This window comes from Nelumbo lutea, chromosome 1 (assembly GCF_056320005.1).
Source record: "Nelumbo lutea isolate HS-2025 chromosome 1, American lotus-T2T, whole genome shotgun sequence".
Taxonomy (NCBI): Eukaryota; Viridiplantae; Streptophyta; class Magnoliopsida; order Proteales; family Nelumbonaceae; genus Nelumbo; species Nelumbo lutea.
Genome location: NC_142684.1, coordinates 139,681,727 through 139,698,681, shown reverse-complemented (window position 1 = coordinate 139,698,681; position 16,955 = coordinate 139,681,727). Strand labels below are relative to the sequence as shown.

At 36.6% G+C, this 16,955-nt stretch overlaps 1 protein-coding gene across 8 annotated transcripts in view; it reads right to left on the bottom strand.

Annotated features, from left to right (window-relative positions):
- LOC148877923 (F-box/LRR-repeat protein At3g58900-like) overlaps positions 1-10,865 on the bottom strand; it is a 34,597-nt gene extending 23,732 nt beyond the window's left edge. For 2 of the 8 annotated variants that reach the window (XR_016099616.1, XM_088946716.1), the window contains exons 1-5: positions 9,492-10,865; positions 8,831-8,986; positions 8,643-8,684; positions 8,269-8,530; positions 5,935-5,989 (exon numbers count right to left, since the gene is read on the bottom strand). Coding sequence is in view for 5 of the 8 variants with exons in the window: in XM_088946716.1 (XP_088802842.1) it covers positions 5,935-5,989; positions 8,269-8,530; positions 8,643-8,684; positions 8,831-8,986; positions 9,492-10,577 (1,601 nt within the window). In the remaining 3 variants the exon portion in view is untranslated. Of the gene's footprint in view, positions 1-5,934; positions 5,990-7,913; positions 8,531-8,642; positions 8,685-8,830; positions 8,987-9,491 lie in introns of those variants that run through there. The other 6 variants (XM_088946704.1, XM_088946687.1, XR_016099620.1 and 3 more) reach the window with 5 other exon arrangements.
- Between the last annotated feature and the right edge of the window lie 6,090 nt (positions 10,866-16,955).

Genomic DNA, 16,955 nt, shown 5'->3' with positions numbered 1-16,955 from the left:
ACCCAGGGACCTCTTAGGATAAGTGTTGGGCCCATAGAGCCCATTTGATGGGTTTCAGGGGGTGCACTGTCCATAACAGTGTATTCGGCCAGGCCTTGTAACAAAGGCTGGGCCGAACCTATGTGGTTGATGTGTAGATCAATGCTTGGGTCCCACGCCATACAAGGAAGTCCAACTGGGCAGCAGTTAGGAAGGTTAAGTGAGCACATAAGCTTAATGGACCTAAAGCCCATTTCGAACTAGACTTATTTAATAAGTTAAATATGGGCGAATTCTGAGATGGATCAGCAGATAGGATAGGGTCTTAACCCTATCCACTTAGAGAATCCAGATCTGAATATGATTCAGATCTAGAAACCTCCTGATAAGATTAGGAGAAGGTTGATCTAATCTACAGATAAGATAAGGATTTATCCTTATCACCTAAAGAGAGGTCTGATCCAAATATGATTTGGATCAGTAACTTCTAATTGGATTAGGAGCTGATCCTTTGGGTTTACAAAAGGAGGGGGCGACAACCTTTAGATGAATCACATAATCAGATCCTCTTCAGAGCTGAAATCACAGAAGAAAGATTTCTGCAATCCCTGCAAAGATCTTTCTTGCCGCCTCCTTCCTGCAGCCGCTAGACATCCAGTTCGATCTCCAGTTGTGGGAGAAGTCAAGATTTGATCTTGACATCAGTTCTTTGAGAAAGAATTGATAGGAAGCTGTGCTCGCGTGCCATCCTGCTGTTTCTTGCGAAGGATAGAGTTCTTGGAAAAGAACACTGCTGATTCTGCTCCATCCTACATTGCGCCATCTTCAGTGGAAGCAGTCTTTGGATCCTTCCTTGGGCGTGAATACCTTCGTTGGGAGATATTATTTCTCCGTATCAGGTATAATCCTCTCCTACTCCTTTTGGTTCAGATCTGGTTCAGTTTATGGTTCAAGATTGATCCTTGAAAATATGATTTTCTAAATAGGGAATGCGATTCCCAATTGAAGGGAGAGAAAATTTTTTTGAAATTCGCCCCTTATTCCACAAGATTTGGGCGTCCATACAATGGATCCCTCATCCCTTCAGAGTCTCCCACTCCCACCAGTCATGAGAATAAGAACATAATGTTGCTATCCTTATTCCTCAGCACCCCCTATACTAGAAGGCTTGGGGTTACCTTGGCTGCTTCCATCAAAATTTAATTTAATGACACCTTCTGGAGGAGGTTTCCAATCTATCACATTTCTATTCTTCCTAATGGAGGTATTAGCTATTGTTGACCAATTCTTCTTGTTAAAATGTAGTCCTTCACTTTAGCCAAGCTTCTTTCCTTCTCTACGAATATTCTAGCATTCCTTTCCCCCCAAATAGTCCATAAGGTAGCTATCCTAATACATTTTCACATGAAGTTACCTCTTCTCGCATCCCACACAAAAGTAGATGAATTGAATAGCAAACTCACATTAGATGGCGGAGCCGCGGAATCCATCTACAGCCAAATAAACTAAGGGCTTGTTCGTTTGCTTTGAAGTCTGACATCTGAAAGTGTAATAATTACATTAAGAGGTATATTGGTATTGGTGAACTTTTCTTTCCTCTGAACTCTGAATGCAGAGAATGTTGCTCTTAATTCTGAATTCTGAAAACTATCAAATATCCATTTTGACCCCATATATGAGAGTTTTTGTTTGTCTTTTTGGGGGCATCATTGGAAAACAAAAGGTTATATGATTGCACTTTAAGAGATAGGAGATAAGAGGAAACGAACAACCAATTTTGTCTTAAAGTTAAAAGATTCCTCTTAAGAGATAAGAGTTAAGAGGAAACGAACAAGCCCTAAAGCTCCAACTCCATAAAGCTATAGCAAAGGAGCAGGATATCAGTAAATGAAAACAGTCCTCATTCTGGGCCTTACACAAGGAACACCAGTTTGGGGAAAGACAAAGAAAATGTATCTTTTTCTGCGAGTTTTCCAAAGTATTGATTTTCCCACAGTAAACTTCTCAGCAGAGCACGATAATTTTTGGAGGAATAGGTCTTATCCAAACTTCTTTAACAGGGAACACTCGGAGGCTAGGGTCGGAGCTAAGGGATTTTAGAAGAAAAGAACAAGTAAAGGTACCTTTTGGAAGGGAAGTCGAAACTCTTTGATCAGAGTTTATGGGGTCCAAACAAACTGACTCAAATAAATGAAGCAACTCAGTGATACAAGTCAACTCACCATCCCTTAGTCCCCTACGAAATCCAAAGTCCCAGTTTAAAGACAAGGGAAGGAATGGGTCCAGAAGACACTTTGAAATTGGCTCTTTTTTTTTGTAAAGGGAGAGAGAGTATAGTGAAGGGAACCAATCCTTGGGGGGTTGATTACCCACCCAAACATCCTCCCAGAATCGAATAGAATCACCAAAGTAAGCATCATACCTGATAAACCCGAGAAAGCGAGGGAGAATACTATGTATAGCCTTCCAAGGTGTTGTGAGGGTAGCCCAATGAGATATCTCGGCATCCCAACCATTTTTTAAGCAACCACTTCCCTAAAAGGGCTTCATTTTTTTGCACTATGTTCCCTGTCCCCAAACCCCCCTTCTTCCTTAGTTTTATTAACTATTTCCCATCTAATTAGATGATCCTTTTTCACTTCTCCATGTTCCCTCAAAAAATCCCTTATTACCTTCTCTAGTTTCTTAGCCTCCCTTGGGGAAATCCTAAAGACTAAAAGGAAATAGGTTGGAAGGTTGGCAAGTGTGGCCCTAACCAAACTCACCCTACCCCCTATAGAGATGTAATTATTTTTGCAAGTCGCCAAGTATTTATCAAATTTCTTCACCATAGGGGCCCGAAAACTACTCTTTAGGGTTGGCACTTGAGGGAAGATCTAAGTAGGTCAAAGGCCAAGAAGAGGTGACACAACCTAGACACCTTGCAATGGATTCTACCTCCCAATCCTCCATGTTTATTCCAGCCTCAGAACTTTTATCAAAGTTTATCCTAAATTGGAAGCATGATCAAATTCTCTTATTAAATTCCCAAGGTTATCCACCTTACTCAAATCATTCCCTTCATAGAAGATAACAATATCATCAGCAAACTAAAGGTGGGTTACTGGAATGCCTCTCCTCCCTATTCTCCAACCCTTTATTAGGTCCCCCTCATTTGCTTTGGAGATCAATCTACTGAATACATTAGCCACAAGGGTAAAGAGGAAAGAAAAAAGTGGGTCATCTTGTCTTAGACCTTTATTGGCTGGAACGAAATCCTTAACCACTCCATTGACTAAGACTGAGTAATGATAGGAATTTAGACAACCACTTATCCAACTACACCATTTGTTCCCAAAGCCACGCCTTCTTAACACCTCCAATAAGAAACTCTAGTCCACTAGATCCACTTTGGGAACACCGAGTCCAAATGGTGTGAATTGGAATTTGGGTTTCAGAAGGGAACTAAGGGAAAATGAGTGTGAGTCTTTAATCTATTTGTTGGACCTTGTTGAGAAAGTTTAGGCAAGGGTGTTTTTAGTCTTTACCTCTTCTCTTTGTACTCTTTTTGTATTTGGGTGCCCAAGTAGGGACCTCTTTGTAATTTCTTGTTTCAAAATATAAAATGCTTTTTGAGGGTGTGAACAGTAACAAGAACACACCATTCAATACATTCCTCTCTTCTTCTCCTTTCTCTCTTTCTTTCTTCCTTTCTCATACAAACCCTAGATTTACAATACTAGTTGACAACTTGAATGGGTATCATACAAACTCATTCAACACTTGGAAATACCTTTCTTGCTGACTCTCTTGCACAAGATGAACTGCTGATGTCAGACCACCGTCGGATGATGTCAGCAGTCTGTATAGGTGTCGGCGGCAATGCATGAATCATATATGGTTTGATTCGCCCTGATTTTAGAAGATTTTTGGTATGGCTCTTGTCTTCGTCTTAAACACATTGTTGAAAGATTCTAGAATTTGGGTAGGCTCTCTAGACGGTCTATTTTCTTGCTCTTCTTTCTTCAGAGTACTTGCTTCCCCCAACACCCTAGTTGGGGATTTCCCTGTGAAAGAAATTTGGTGCAAGCATATTCCCCCAAAGATTCAAGCCTTCTGTTGGGAAATATTCCTTGGTTAGGTAAATACTTGTGATATGCTGCAGAGAAGAAGGCCATACATTTGCCTTTCTCCTCATGTGTGCTCTTTGTGCAAGGAAAGTGGTGAGACCCTATCTCATTTAATGATATCTTGTTCTTTTGTGCTTTGAATTTGGGAATTCTTTTGTACTCTCTTTGGCTGTAGGTGGGGTGGGCTTTCCCTCAAGATATGGCAGGACTCTTCAACCGTGACTTCTTAAGACAACGAAAGAAAAGAAGGATGGTGATGTGGAAAGCAACAAAGGCAGCAATTTGTTGGGTAGTGTGGAAAGAAAGAAGTAACAAGATTTTCTTAGAAAAAAGCAGAACAGTAGAGGAAGTGATTGATAGCATCAAGGTGAAAGTAGCTCATTGGGTAAAATCCTTGGACAGCTTTCAACTCTTCTCAGTCACAGACATTTTAAGAACCTGGTCTGAAGTAGCACAATCATCAAGAGTAAGAGAAAGTAAGGATGGAGTGGAAACCACCAGAAGGCAATAATGTGGAACTGAATTTTGAAGGGAGTTCCTTGGGAAATCCAAATCTTTCAGGAATAGGAGTATTAAGAAATTGTGAAAGGAGGATACTGGGTATGTTCTCAAGACAGGTTGGCACCGGAAACTCACTGAAGGCTGAACTTTTGGCATTACTACAAGGTTTAAAGCTAGCCAAACAGTTAGGATACATGCATGTTGAGGTGGAAGGGACTGAAAAGTAGTCATTTCCTGGGCAGCAAACAGCAGCCATACCCCGTGGATGTTTAAACATGTGATTAGGGAAGTCGAGAAGGTTGTAAAGGAGGTTGAGGCTGAATTTAAATGGGCCCGAAGTAGTTGAAATGGGCTAGCTGATTGTCTAGCAAAACAAGGGGCATTGAGACAGCAATTATTTTGGGCTACACTGTAATGAGGGATAGAAAAGAGTGATTAAAGGATCATCAGTCCCATCACCAAGTTGTATAAACTGTTTACAATCTGAAATTTAAATAAAATACATGTTTACTGATAAAAAAAATCCTTAATTCAAACAGAAAAATAACAAATAAAATAAGAAATAGATGAGCTCATGTGGGAAGCAGCAAAAATACCCTAGAAAGAAAAGCAACACATAACAGCAAAGAAACCCTGTGATATAGCTTGAAAACAATACTCATTTCTTTCAAAAAAAAAAAGTTACTCCTCTAGAAAACAAAGATATGAGAGAGCTTTCTTCCTAAGAACAGACAGAACCTAACAACTGGAGAACCTGAAAAGCATCTAAAATTGTCCATGCATGCAGAAGAGACTTCCATCATCATTGCTCCCTAGAACCAAAACCATGCAGAAGAAAACTTTTTTAATTTAAAACCAAAATTACCTTTTCCCATTTTTAAACTCACAGCAATCAATCTCCAACAAAACAAAATACTACTTCAATAATACAATATCTGTACTGAAAGTATCTCAGAGCAACAGTATAGCATAGAAAGATATTAAGGGAGCTCCAAAATTAACTACATCGACTACTCCAAAAATGGACACATGTACAAAAACAAGATCTAATCTTTAAAAAGCAATATATATTAAGCCACGTCCTACAACAGGCAAAACCAGAGTGGTTCACAAGGATGGTAGGCATCCATATTATGCACAATTACATAAATAATAACTAATTATTACAATAATCAAATAACCAAATACATTTTTGCAATAAATTAAAGATTTAATTGGTTCCAAGATTCCAATAATTAAATAAGTAAATAAACAGCCATCAAATAATTAAGCAAGCTTTAAATTAAAGAACAGAAAAGGCAAATAGATCAATAAACTAAGAAAACACCACAGCAGAACGATCCACCTTTTCTGAAGAAGCCAACAAAAACCCAGGGAAGAATCCCAGCAGCACCATAAAACTGCAACGAATTATATAAACAATTAAATAATCGCATATGCAACAAATAGTGAAACAATTAAATAAACAACCAACAAATTACACAAGAAAAAACTAAGGCCAAAAATAAAATAACAAAACACCAAAGGAGAATTGCCTACATTTTCGAACAATCCAACAAACAACCCAGGAAGAAACCCCTACTCCCAGGCCCCAACCCCAGTTCCACCAAAAACCCCTACAAAATAGTAACAAAACCCCAAAACCTTAACACTGTGAAACCCTAGAATTGAAAGCCTTTTCAGAAACCAACCCTAACAAGAATTGAGAACCCCAAACTGCTAGAAGAAGAGAACTGAGAACCACTGTAAGCTACTAGCAAGAACTAAGAACCCCTGCCTGCAAAGCAAAACAGAGAAACGCGAAGGAAGCCTACACACACTCACAGAGGACAACAGAAAAATGAAAGAAAGAAACAGAGTCAAACTATTTTTTAAGAGAAATGAGGAGAAAAGTAGGTATCATTTCCATAAAGTGGTGTTTTCTGGTTACCGTCAATTGCTGTCGATGGTGGTCCTTCTCTGGTCTGTTAGTGGCAAGGAAGCACTCTATTGTGTTGAAAAAAGAGGTTTAACACTACCAAAACCTGCAAAACCCTATCATGGTGAAAGAACAGATAACGAACAAGCCCTACTCTTTTCCAAACCTGCAAAAGACCAGAGCGCTGCTGAACACTGAACAACTTCAATTGACTGAGAGAGAGGGGCAGATCAACTGAGAGAAGGATAACAAGATGGGGTGAGGTGGATCTGAATAAGGACTCTCAAAGCGAGAGGCATCAGGAAGAGAGAGATGGGAAGGGGAAGGAAGGAGGGGGGGGGGGGGGGGGAAGAGACAGACAGAGAGAGAGAGAGGAGAAGAAGAAGTTGGCACACACTTGATACCCTTTAGCAAAAGACCAGAGCACCACACGTCACATGAGGAGTGCAACCGCATTCTCACTCGAGGATAACAAACGCTAAAAGGAGAAGATCCAATTGCATGCCATCTAGCACTTTAAGTATACACTTAGATATAGGTTTTTTTGAAGAGTAAATAGAAAAAATTCATTAAAAAAAGAAAATAATACAATCATCAGAGGGTGATAAGGCGGCACCTGGAACAACAAAATCCACAACAATAAAGGAGCATCCTCAAAAAGAAAGAGATGGAAATACTACATAGACCTCAAGAGAAAACAATTATGTCTATGCTTAGATATAGATTATTAGGAGCCACAGAAGCATACTTTACCTTGCCTGAGAAGTCAGGTGAAGACAATGCAGGGTTTTGAAAGAAGATCTTGTATGGTGGTGTTTTCTTGACAAGAATGAATACATTATCATCCTAGATCGGCTCCTTTTTTGGTCTTGTTAATCTAAATTTTGGGGGCATTATTAGCATACAGTAAAATTTCTAGGAATAAAATAATCATCACACTGTCTGTGATTCATCATTCAGCAAGTGGGTGGTGAGTTGCTGAGATGCTGAATGTTATGTTACTAGGAATCTTTTTTGTATTCCCCTTTCTTTGCAGTGATTCCTAATCAAATCCTCCAGAAATGTTTACTCATCCATGGGAACTCCTCATTTTGGAAATAGAGGCTAGATGCCATAGTTACCTTGTCTTTGGAAAAATTGACTAATTTCTCCACACATTTTTCTTTCTTTTATTATTATTTTTGTTTGAAAGATGATCCAAAATATTCATGTCAGAAGTACATTTTGGATTGAGTCAACCACCCCTTGACAGGGTTGAGAAGGGTAGAATCCTGAAAAGCAGAAAAAGAACAAGAGAAAGAGAATAATCTCATTTGGTGGTTAAAAGGAACAGTACATGGCATACCTAATTCCAATATACACATAATAGAAAATCTTCTAAATAAAATCCATTGTTCTCAATATAATGGACATCAACCATCATTCAATTTTTCTACTAAAAACAAAAATCATCATTCTGTTCTGTTTACAGACATTATAACCATTTTTGGCTCATAGCTATAGCTTCAGCACCAACATCCCATTGCCACTGTATCATGGAAGGTCCAATTAACATTCAATATTAGCCCATCTAAAAGCTCTAATCATCTTCTTTAACCATGAGCTCAATAGCCTAAAAAACTAATACATATTCTTAAGTGTGAAAATGCAATGTAAACTTAATAATATAAAAAGAAAACATATGGAACTTTAGAATAAAATGTTTTTGTATCACAAGATCAAATCATAGTGAACAGCCGAGAAATGAGAGTATTCTGATACTTGCAGAGGCTCGTGAAAATGTTTTGATCTCGTCACCAACTTTAAGAAGCCTTTCCTCTGTATCACTATCATGTTTCCATCCCTCTGAAGGGTGAATAACAAGTTCCTCCAAGACAACTGCATTCGTCAGCAAGAATTTAAGCAACATGACTTCATGGACATGTCCTGAAAAATTCCATATCTCAACATACTTGAGGTGATTCAATGTCCCTAGAAACTCAAACTGTGATTCCCAATAGTTGACTGATAAATCTAACTTCTCCTACATAAACAACCAGAAAATGAGAGTTAAAACAACAACTTTACAGACATCCAAACAAGTTAATGGATACAATAAAATAATTGCATTACTGAAATGGAACTTGATGACCTACCTCATTTCGATTTCCCTCCACTGGATGCCATGGGATTTTCTCCTAGACAGCAATGAAAATTGAAACATTTTTTGATAAATAATGAAAACTGAAATATTAAAATGGCATTTTATTTATCAAAGAAAGTTTACTGTTAACCAAGGACTTGGATATGTGATAAACTGAAGCTACTAAGTTCAGATTATCACCTCAATTATTTCCAAGACAAGCGTTTCTATACTGGGAGATCCATTGAGTAAGTAAATCATTCCACAGCAAGGCCGTGCTTTAAGCTTCAGATAATTTAGATTAGGAAATGGAGCAGGCAGAGCTTCTTCCAATAGATCAAAGACTTCTGAGATAATCTTGAAACAGGAAAAGAACACTTACATTTTAATAAATTTATCAGTTACATAGAAGAAAAAGAGGAAATAAACGGAGGTGATAGAGCCCTAAAATAAACAGGACAACCATCTAATATCTTATAGGGACCAAAAACATAATGGTTGAAACTTGGCAACCTTCTTTCATATACCATTTCAGGGCCATGATCTTCCCTGGAGTTGCAAAATAAGAAATTGGTCCAGTGTCAATGGGGTGAGCTTTATCACCATTAATCCATGGGACGGGTTTTTACATTAATTCCAAAGAGAGAGTGAAGCATGTGTGTGTTAGTAGCTGCTGTCCAACCGTGTAAGTGATGATGTTTTTCCAAAAGCAGGGAAGTTATAAACAAGGGAGATAGGGTAGGAGGATTGAACATTAGATTGGCCAACTCCTCTACGTTATTTGATAGCATGAAAAACTGCATACATACCATTACTAGTTCATGGTTTTCTTTACTAGGCAAAGGAGAAATCAAATTATTACCTGGAGAGACCAAAAGGAGAATATTAGATACTTTGCATTATAAAGCCCTTTAAGCCATTTGATCAGACAATTAGCATGTTTTTTCTTCCTTCGTAAAGAAAGGGATCCAATGTCAATATAAGAATTATGATCCAAGTAGAAGTCAATATCTGCATTGATTATCTCAGAGAGGTTCCCCAGATAATACTCTCTTGTGATGTAATCGCTACATTTAAATGATAAAAGATTCGGAGCAGATATTTTGATTCTGCATTTGTCTGGACGATCAAAATCTTCAAACTCATCCTCGTCAATATACAATTCCTCGTGACAAATTTCTATAACCAAATTCTTAAGCAGAAGGGAAGTAATATTGAGATTACCCAGACGCTTAACTTTGCAGTTTGTAATTATTAAAGATTCTAAAGCCGGGCACTTCGAAGAGAGATCATCAATTAAATCTCCGTCCATCAAAGAAAGTGATCTAAGATGTAGAACCTTGAGCCTGGGTAAAAGTGACATAGGATGCAGAAGTGATCTAATTTGTATGACCTTGAACCTAAGTACAACCATAGAATTGGGTATCACAAGCACGGGATGTCTTGAACCCAAACTCAATTTTAATACTCTCAACGACTTGCAGGTAAAGAGACAGTCAGGCAACTGCACTGATTCATCAGCAGAGATGTCAAAATCAAGCTCTTGGATGTTACACCTTACTAAAATGTGAGTCCATGTAACAACACGACCAATATTCATGCAACTGCCACAGGAAAGCTGGAATTTCAGTACATTGGAACCGTCTCGAAAAAGAAGAACCCGGTCCACGAAATCCATAAAGCGGTACGTTCTGCGGTCTTCTTCGCCTCTTACGGGCTTGGGCTCCCAAAAAAGGTTATGATCGAAGTTCAGATATGGCAGAGATGTCCAGACATGCTTCCATCTTTTCGACAAAATGCTTGTTTGGACTGCGTATTTCGTGTCGATGAAAGATAAAATGTGATGGAGTATTGTGTCTGGTAAACCACTTATACGGTCTCTATTTTCCATGGCATGCGAAGGCTTCAACTCATCAGCATCAAAGCATGGCAGATCACTTCCTTCCATTTTATCGGTGGTTCAGCTTGTCTACGACCGTTTACGAGACAAAATTTGCTGAGGGATGAAGGATGAACTATTGTCCGCATAACCTCCCTTCACTAAAGAGTGTTTCTACAATATAAAGGAGAGCACTGAATTGATGACACAGAGAAGAGGAGGAACGTGCAAGGTGGAAATTGACGGAGCGGTGGTTGGAAACTTGGAATTACTGAATTCCTACGCAGAATGGCCGCGAGCGCGAAAGGGTGGAGTCGTGAAGGAGAAAGATTTGGGGATTCAGTTTTGCTACGACATGGTTTTAGCGCAGGGCTTTGATTTGATATATTGTTTTGGTCCCACCACGATTTTGGTGGGGCCATAATAATTCATCGAAGGCTTTGATTTCATGCTCCGCAGCGCTAAAACCACGTCGTAGCAAAATTGTCTTTCGTTATTGAGCGTCATTTCTTTATCAGCGGCGACCGTGTGATGTACGGAATTTGTTAAGTTAAAAGATAAATAATAGAAAAATATAAGAATATATTTTTGTTTTATATAATTATTTATTACTTTTAATAATTTTTTATAATATAAAAATAATAATATTTAATTTTAGATATGGTTGTTTATCAAATTTAGGGATGACAATTTTTTCATTTCTTTGATTCCCGTGGGGATTTGCCTTGAATTGGGCAAGGATGTGGATGATTTTCTCCCTGTCAAGACAGAGATGGGGAATTTTTCATCCCCGTTGGCGAGGACGGAGAGAGCATTCCCTGCCCAATGTGGACCCCGATCCCTGCTAATATATATATTATACACACACACATACGTCTATATGTTGATATTTTTAAAAATATGGTTGAATATGTTTGAATATTTTCTAATAGGATTGTAATATATATATATACACATACATCTATATGTTAATATTTTTTAAAATATGGTTGAATATGTTTGGATCTTTTCTAATAGGATTGTAAGTTTTAATTATTTTATTTTCATGTTTTAAATAAAATCAAAACAAAAACATTATGGTTGACATTATAAAGAATCATGGGGAGTGGGGATCCCCGTGGAGACCGGGATGGGGATAACATTGTCCCCGTTAGTGGAGATGGGGACAAGACGTGGATGGGGATTTTAGTGGGGACAAGGATCGGGAGAGGCTCTTTGTCCCCGCCTTGCCTCGTTGCCATTTTGAATCAAACTAATGAAATTGACCAACCCGATTTCTAGTATTTCCAGTTGGCTTTGGTTCAACAATTTTCCATCCTGACTGGGTTGGATTAGTTTTGCTTTGGTCAATTGTAAACTAACTAAAATCGAACGGCCCAACCATATATATATATATATATTATTTTAATTATATTTTTTAATATGAGAAAGTGGGAAAATTCCAATATTTCTTAGGCTAAAAAAGTTTATATCATAAATTTATTTTTAATAATGCCATTTTATTTTTTTAAAATTTAACTTAATTTTTAAAATTTATTTTTTAAGTTTAAATCTTTTGAACCAACCGACTAAACTGAAAATTGACCCAAACCGATATAACCTGAGTAACCACCCCCCCAACCTGATCAGGTCAAATTGGTTGGCCAAACAACCTACAACTGAATCGAACTAACCCGTGAACAATAGTTAATGTCCAATAATTATTAAAAATTTATAGTGAAAATACACAATAAATTAAATTTAAAATGCTAAATAATAGTAGTTTCAACTCCAATAATTATTGAAAATTTTCTATTAAATAACAAAACAAAAATAGATTTATACATAACTATTGAAAATATATTTATCACAAAAAGAATAAATACTAAAATACAATAAACATTAATTATAATATAGATAAATATATAATAAATAAAGATTAAGTTTTAAAATTATTAATAAACAATAATTTTTTGAAAGTTATTTCTTATAATTATTAATTGGTATAAATGAAATTAATTATTTACAAAATTATTTATTTATTGAAATAATATCATTGTTTAAATTTTAAAATATTAATTACTTGTTGAATTTAATAATCCATAAAATTATATTAATACATAATTTTGTTATTTTAACTATTTAAAATCTAGTTATGTTAAATATTTCATTATTTAAAATATTTAGTTACTTAACTAAATATTTAAAATCTTAATCTATTTATTATAATTGAAAGTTACTCAACAACTATTTAAAATATATTATTAATTGATTTAAAATATTAACTTTAATATTTTATTATTTATGATATTTAGTTGTTGAAATATTTAAATAATATTTCGTTTTTAATGTTAGATTTTTATTATTTGAAAAACTTTTAGACTGAATAATCCAGAAAATCATAATTTATATTGTTTGTACATAATTTTGTAATGAATTTTGTAAAAATATATAATTATTAATATTATGAATACTATTAAATCGTTTATAATTCTTTTTGTCTTTTTAATAAATATTTTAAAGTTATTATAGAATTTTGTTAGAACATATAAATAATTCTTAAATTTTTTTAGTTCAAACCTTCTTCAGACAAATGTAGATAAAAAGTGGGGGAGAAGATAAATAATAATTAGAGATAATTTAGGAGAGAAACTCTCAACTAAATTATAGATAACATAGGAGAAATTTGGGGATGGTGGGGGAGTTTGTTTAGGAGAAATTTTAGGATATTAAATTGTTTAGGTTATTGGAACATTGTGTGTGTGTGTGTGAGAGAGAGAGAGAGAGAGAGAGGTTTTAAGATGATTCTTTTGGGAAAAGTAGAGTTTCTAGTTGATAGTTTCATAATGACATGGATTAATTCTAGACTTCCTATATATGACCCCGTATAAAGACTCCTATACTTTAATTTGCAACAAAGACCCCTTAAACTTTTATATTGTGATAAATACCCTTTTGGTCATTAAGTTTGATGACAAAAGACGTTAAATTACCAAAATACCCCACTAAACTTTTTCTATTTTCTTTTTTTTTTCATTTTCTCTTTAAACTTAATTACTCAAAACAGCTTTGATCTTCACTAGATAAGGAAATAATCTAACTTTTAAAACCATTGATAGGAAAATAAAAGAGAATCCATGACGTATCTTCAATCTCTCCATACTCTCTAGCACAGGAAGCAATACTCCCTCTCTTCCTCTCTCTCTCTCTCTCTCTCTCTTTCTAGTATTGTTCTTTTTGTATAAGAAGAATCCATCTCCAATTCTCATTTTCTTCATTTGGGAGTGAAAACTTCTTGTGGAGGTACTTCAACACAGAGTTGTCATCCTCCAGTATCACTAATCCCCTCAATCCAAAATGTGGATGTAGTCACTTGTTGCTACAGAATAAAGCTCTCCACCCAAAAAGCAACTCTTGATCATAGTCACATGGTGTAAAAACCTTATGGATCAAGGTCTCATCATCAACTACGACAACAATCCATCTTCCACCCTGAAAGACCAATTCACGGTTATTCAGGAAGAAGAAAGGCAACTAGACGTTGGAATTTGAAAATTCTAAGATTGAAGTCTTCTAGGATCTCTCCACAACTAAGTATGGATCGGAACCTGAACCAATTGATGCATGCAATGTTCTCTATACACAAGTTGGTTGTACCAATTAAGGCCAACAGAGATGTAGTCATCACCGGTCTTGATGTCAGATCTCAAGATCATGGCAGTCAATAATGATTCTACATGAATGCCATCACTGTTTGGGCTGGTTTCCTAAAGCTGCAATCTTCACCCCTTACACATTGACATTCTAGCAATCGTTGATCACAATGTGGTATAACTGGCTATATATTGATGATAATCTATTGATCACAATGTTCTTTGAATTTGTAAAGGTTAGAGACTGTACTAACAAGTAACAACCCACAAGCAAAGAAGAAATGGCAGTATGTGTATTTTGGAATTTGTTCTGTTATGTGCTTCATGTATGGTATGGAATTTAGTGGTCAATTCAACATTTTCTTGTTATTCTTATCAAGTTAAAAGGTTATATTAAGAGGGTCATTGCAGAAGAAGTTAAAAGGTTCTATGTTGTGGTCATGGTTCACACAAAGCTTGGCCTAGTTCTTGGAGATATGGCAAAAGAAGTGATCAGCAAGGGAGGGCCGAATTATTCCATGTGATGGGCCATCAAACCCTTAGCCCATAGTCGAACTTGAGCCACCTAAAGCGTGACCCATGGGGTTGAGATTAGACCCCATTGAACCATGGGTTTGGTCCAACCAGTTTGGACCAAACTAGGTCAATTCGGCCTAGGATTTGGTGTCCAAAACATGCTACAATTCATGGATATTCGATATGAAATTATTAATACTGAATATTGACAATCAATCATAGCAAAACAAATAATCTAGAGCTGCAAGTGTGATGGTCCGAATCCAGGCAAATTGCAAACCTGCAAGAAAACTGGTTAATCGTAGATTGTAGATTTTTTTGCAAAATTTTCTTCTTCCCCTTCGCACGCTCTAGCAGGTCTTCCAATGTAAAAAAATAGAAAACCTTAATTTTCTATTAATTATATCAGAATAAATCCTAATACATTTTGTCTAAAAAAAATTATTTAGAGACCAATTGTCAAATAAATAAACAGCCGGATGTGCAAATCTTGGAGCCAATAAAGAATTTGATCTTCATCACACAAACAACCAAAAAATCCAAGAAATAATAATAGAACAATTCTAAAATTATATCAGAATATAGCAAAATTAATTTTAGATCAAATCACCCAAAATCTGAGAACCGGTTTTTCAGAAAACTGCTAATTGCGCAAATCGGCTAGAACAGTTCTACCGATTTCAGTCTTGCTTTAGATCTGATTTTATTTCGGTTCAAGATTGAATCTGACTCTGATACCACTGAAGGAAGGGGAAATCCATCATATGGATGGCCAAACCATGCTAAATGGCTGGACAAAATTTAAAAAATTTTCTTTTACCTTCCAATGAATTATATTTCCACTTTTAGAAAAACTGCATTTTTCAAGGATCGTTCTTGCACCAAACTGGACCAGATCTGAAACTAAAAGAAAGGGAGAAGTATACCTAATAAGGAATCCACAAGTGTAGCTCCCAAAGTGGTAGTTCACGCCCAAAGAGGGTACCAAAACCATCTTCCACTAAAGATGGCATTACTTGAATTGAAGTCGATTCAGCAACATAGTCCTTTAGCAAGAACTGTAATCTAACAACTTGGATCGAGCAAGGGAGGTGAGTATGAATTGGTTCTAATATTTTCTTACAAAACTTAGATATCAAAACTGATCTTTATTAGTTCAAGAATTGGAGGGCGAACTAGGGTTTAGGGAGGCAAGAGCAGGAGAGAACTGAGAGAAGATGTTATAACTGGAGCAATTCACCCTCTTCCTTTTATAAGCCTTAAGAATTAGCACTCCTAATCCAATTAGGAGGGTCCTAATCCAAATCTTTATTTGGATTTGGACTCTTTAAGTGGATAAGACTTATCCTCTTATCCTAATTGCTGATCTAAACCCATATCCAAACCCATATTTGCCCATGTCACATGACTGCTAACCTGTCATGTGACCACTTGATTAATCTAATTAATCATGGGCTTTAGGCCTATTAAACATGTGGCTCACGACCCTAAATAGTTGTTGGCCCATTTGATTCTCTTTGTATGGCGTGGGACCCTAACAATGACCTCACAGAAGCCCATATGGGTTCAACCCAACTTATGTGATAAAGCCTGGCCAAATTCTTTGTCAAGTACAGTGAACCCTTGATCCATCAGTATGGGCTATTAATGAGCCCAACATTTACATTAAATGGTCCTTGAGCCTAGCCATCCTATGAAGGCTCAAGGACAATGGATTTAAGTGAGATATAACCCATTAGGTAAAATAGCCTTAAATGATCTCTTACACTTAACCACTGTCCGACAAGGAAGGACCTCTCCCCTAGCTGTAAGGTGTAGTGTTGCACTCTCTACTCTGATATCGGGAATTAAAACAATTTGCAAACATTTTTCTTAAAACATATATATAGTTTAAAATCGATTGCCAACAGTTTTGGTTTCCATAAGAGAGAGTGTAGACTCAATCATTCACTTTGTCTGACAAAGGGGCTGATCCTGTTACTATGATCACTCGAGTGAATTCTCAGACTACCCCAACATACCTAGGTTTTGACCCCCAAAGGATCTCACTGATTGACATATCAAAGACAGCCCAATCCGATACCTAGTGTAGTACCATAATCGAATCTAGGGGTTAGGTGTAACTTTCCAGTTTTGTACACCAGTCTCCAAGGTCCAGGGCACAACTAGAAAATGGTCCGGGTTCAGTGTTTCAAACAAACACACACTACATGTGCTTTGAGTCTAACCCTGGTAACTGAGACAAGCTACCCCAACCTTCTTGGCAGCACATTAGTGTTAGCCTTTGCAGGATAAAATT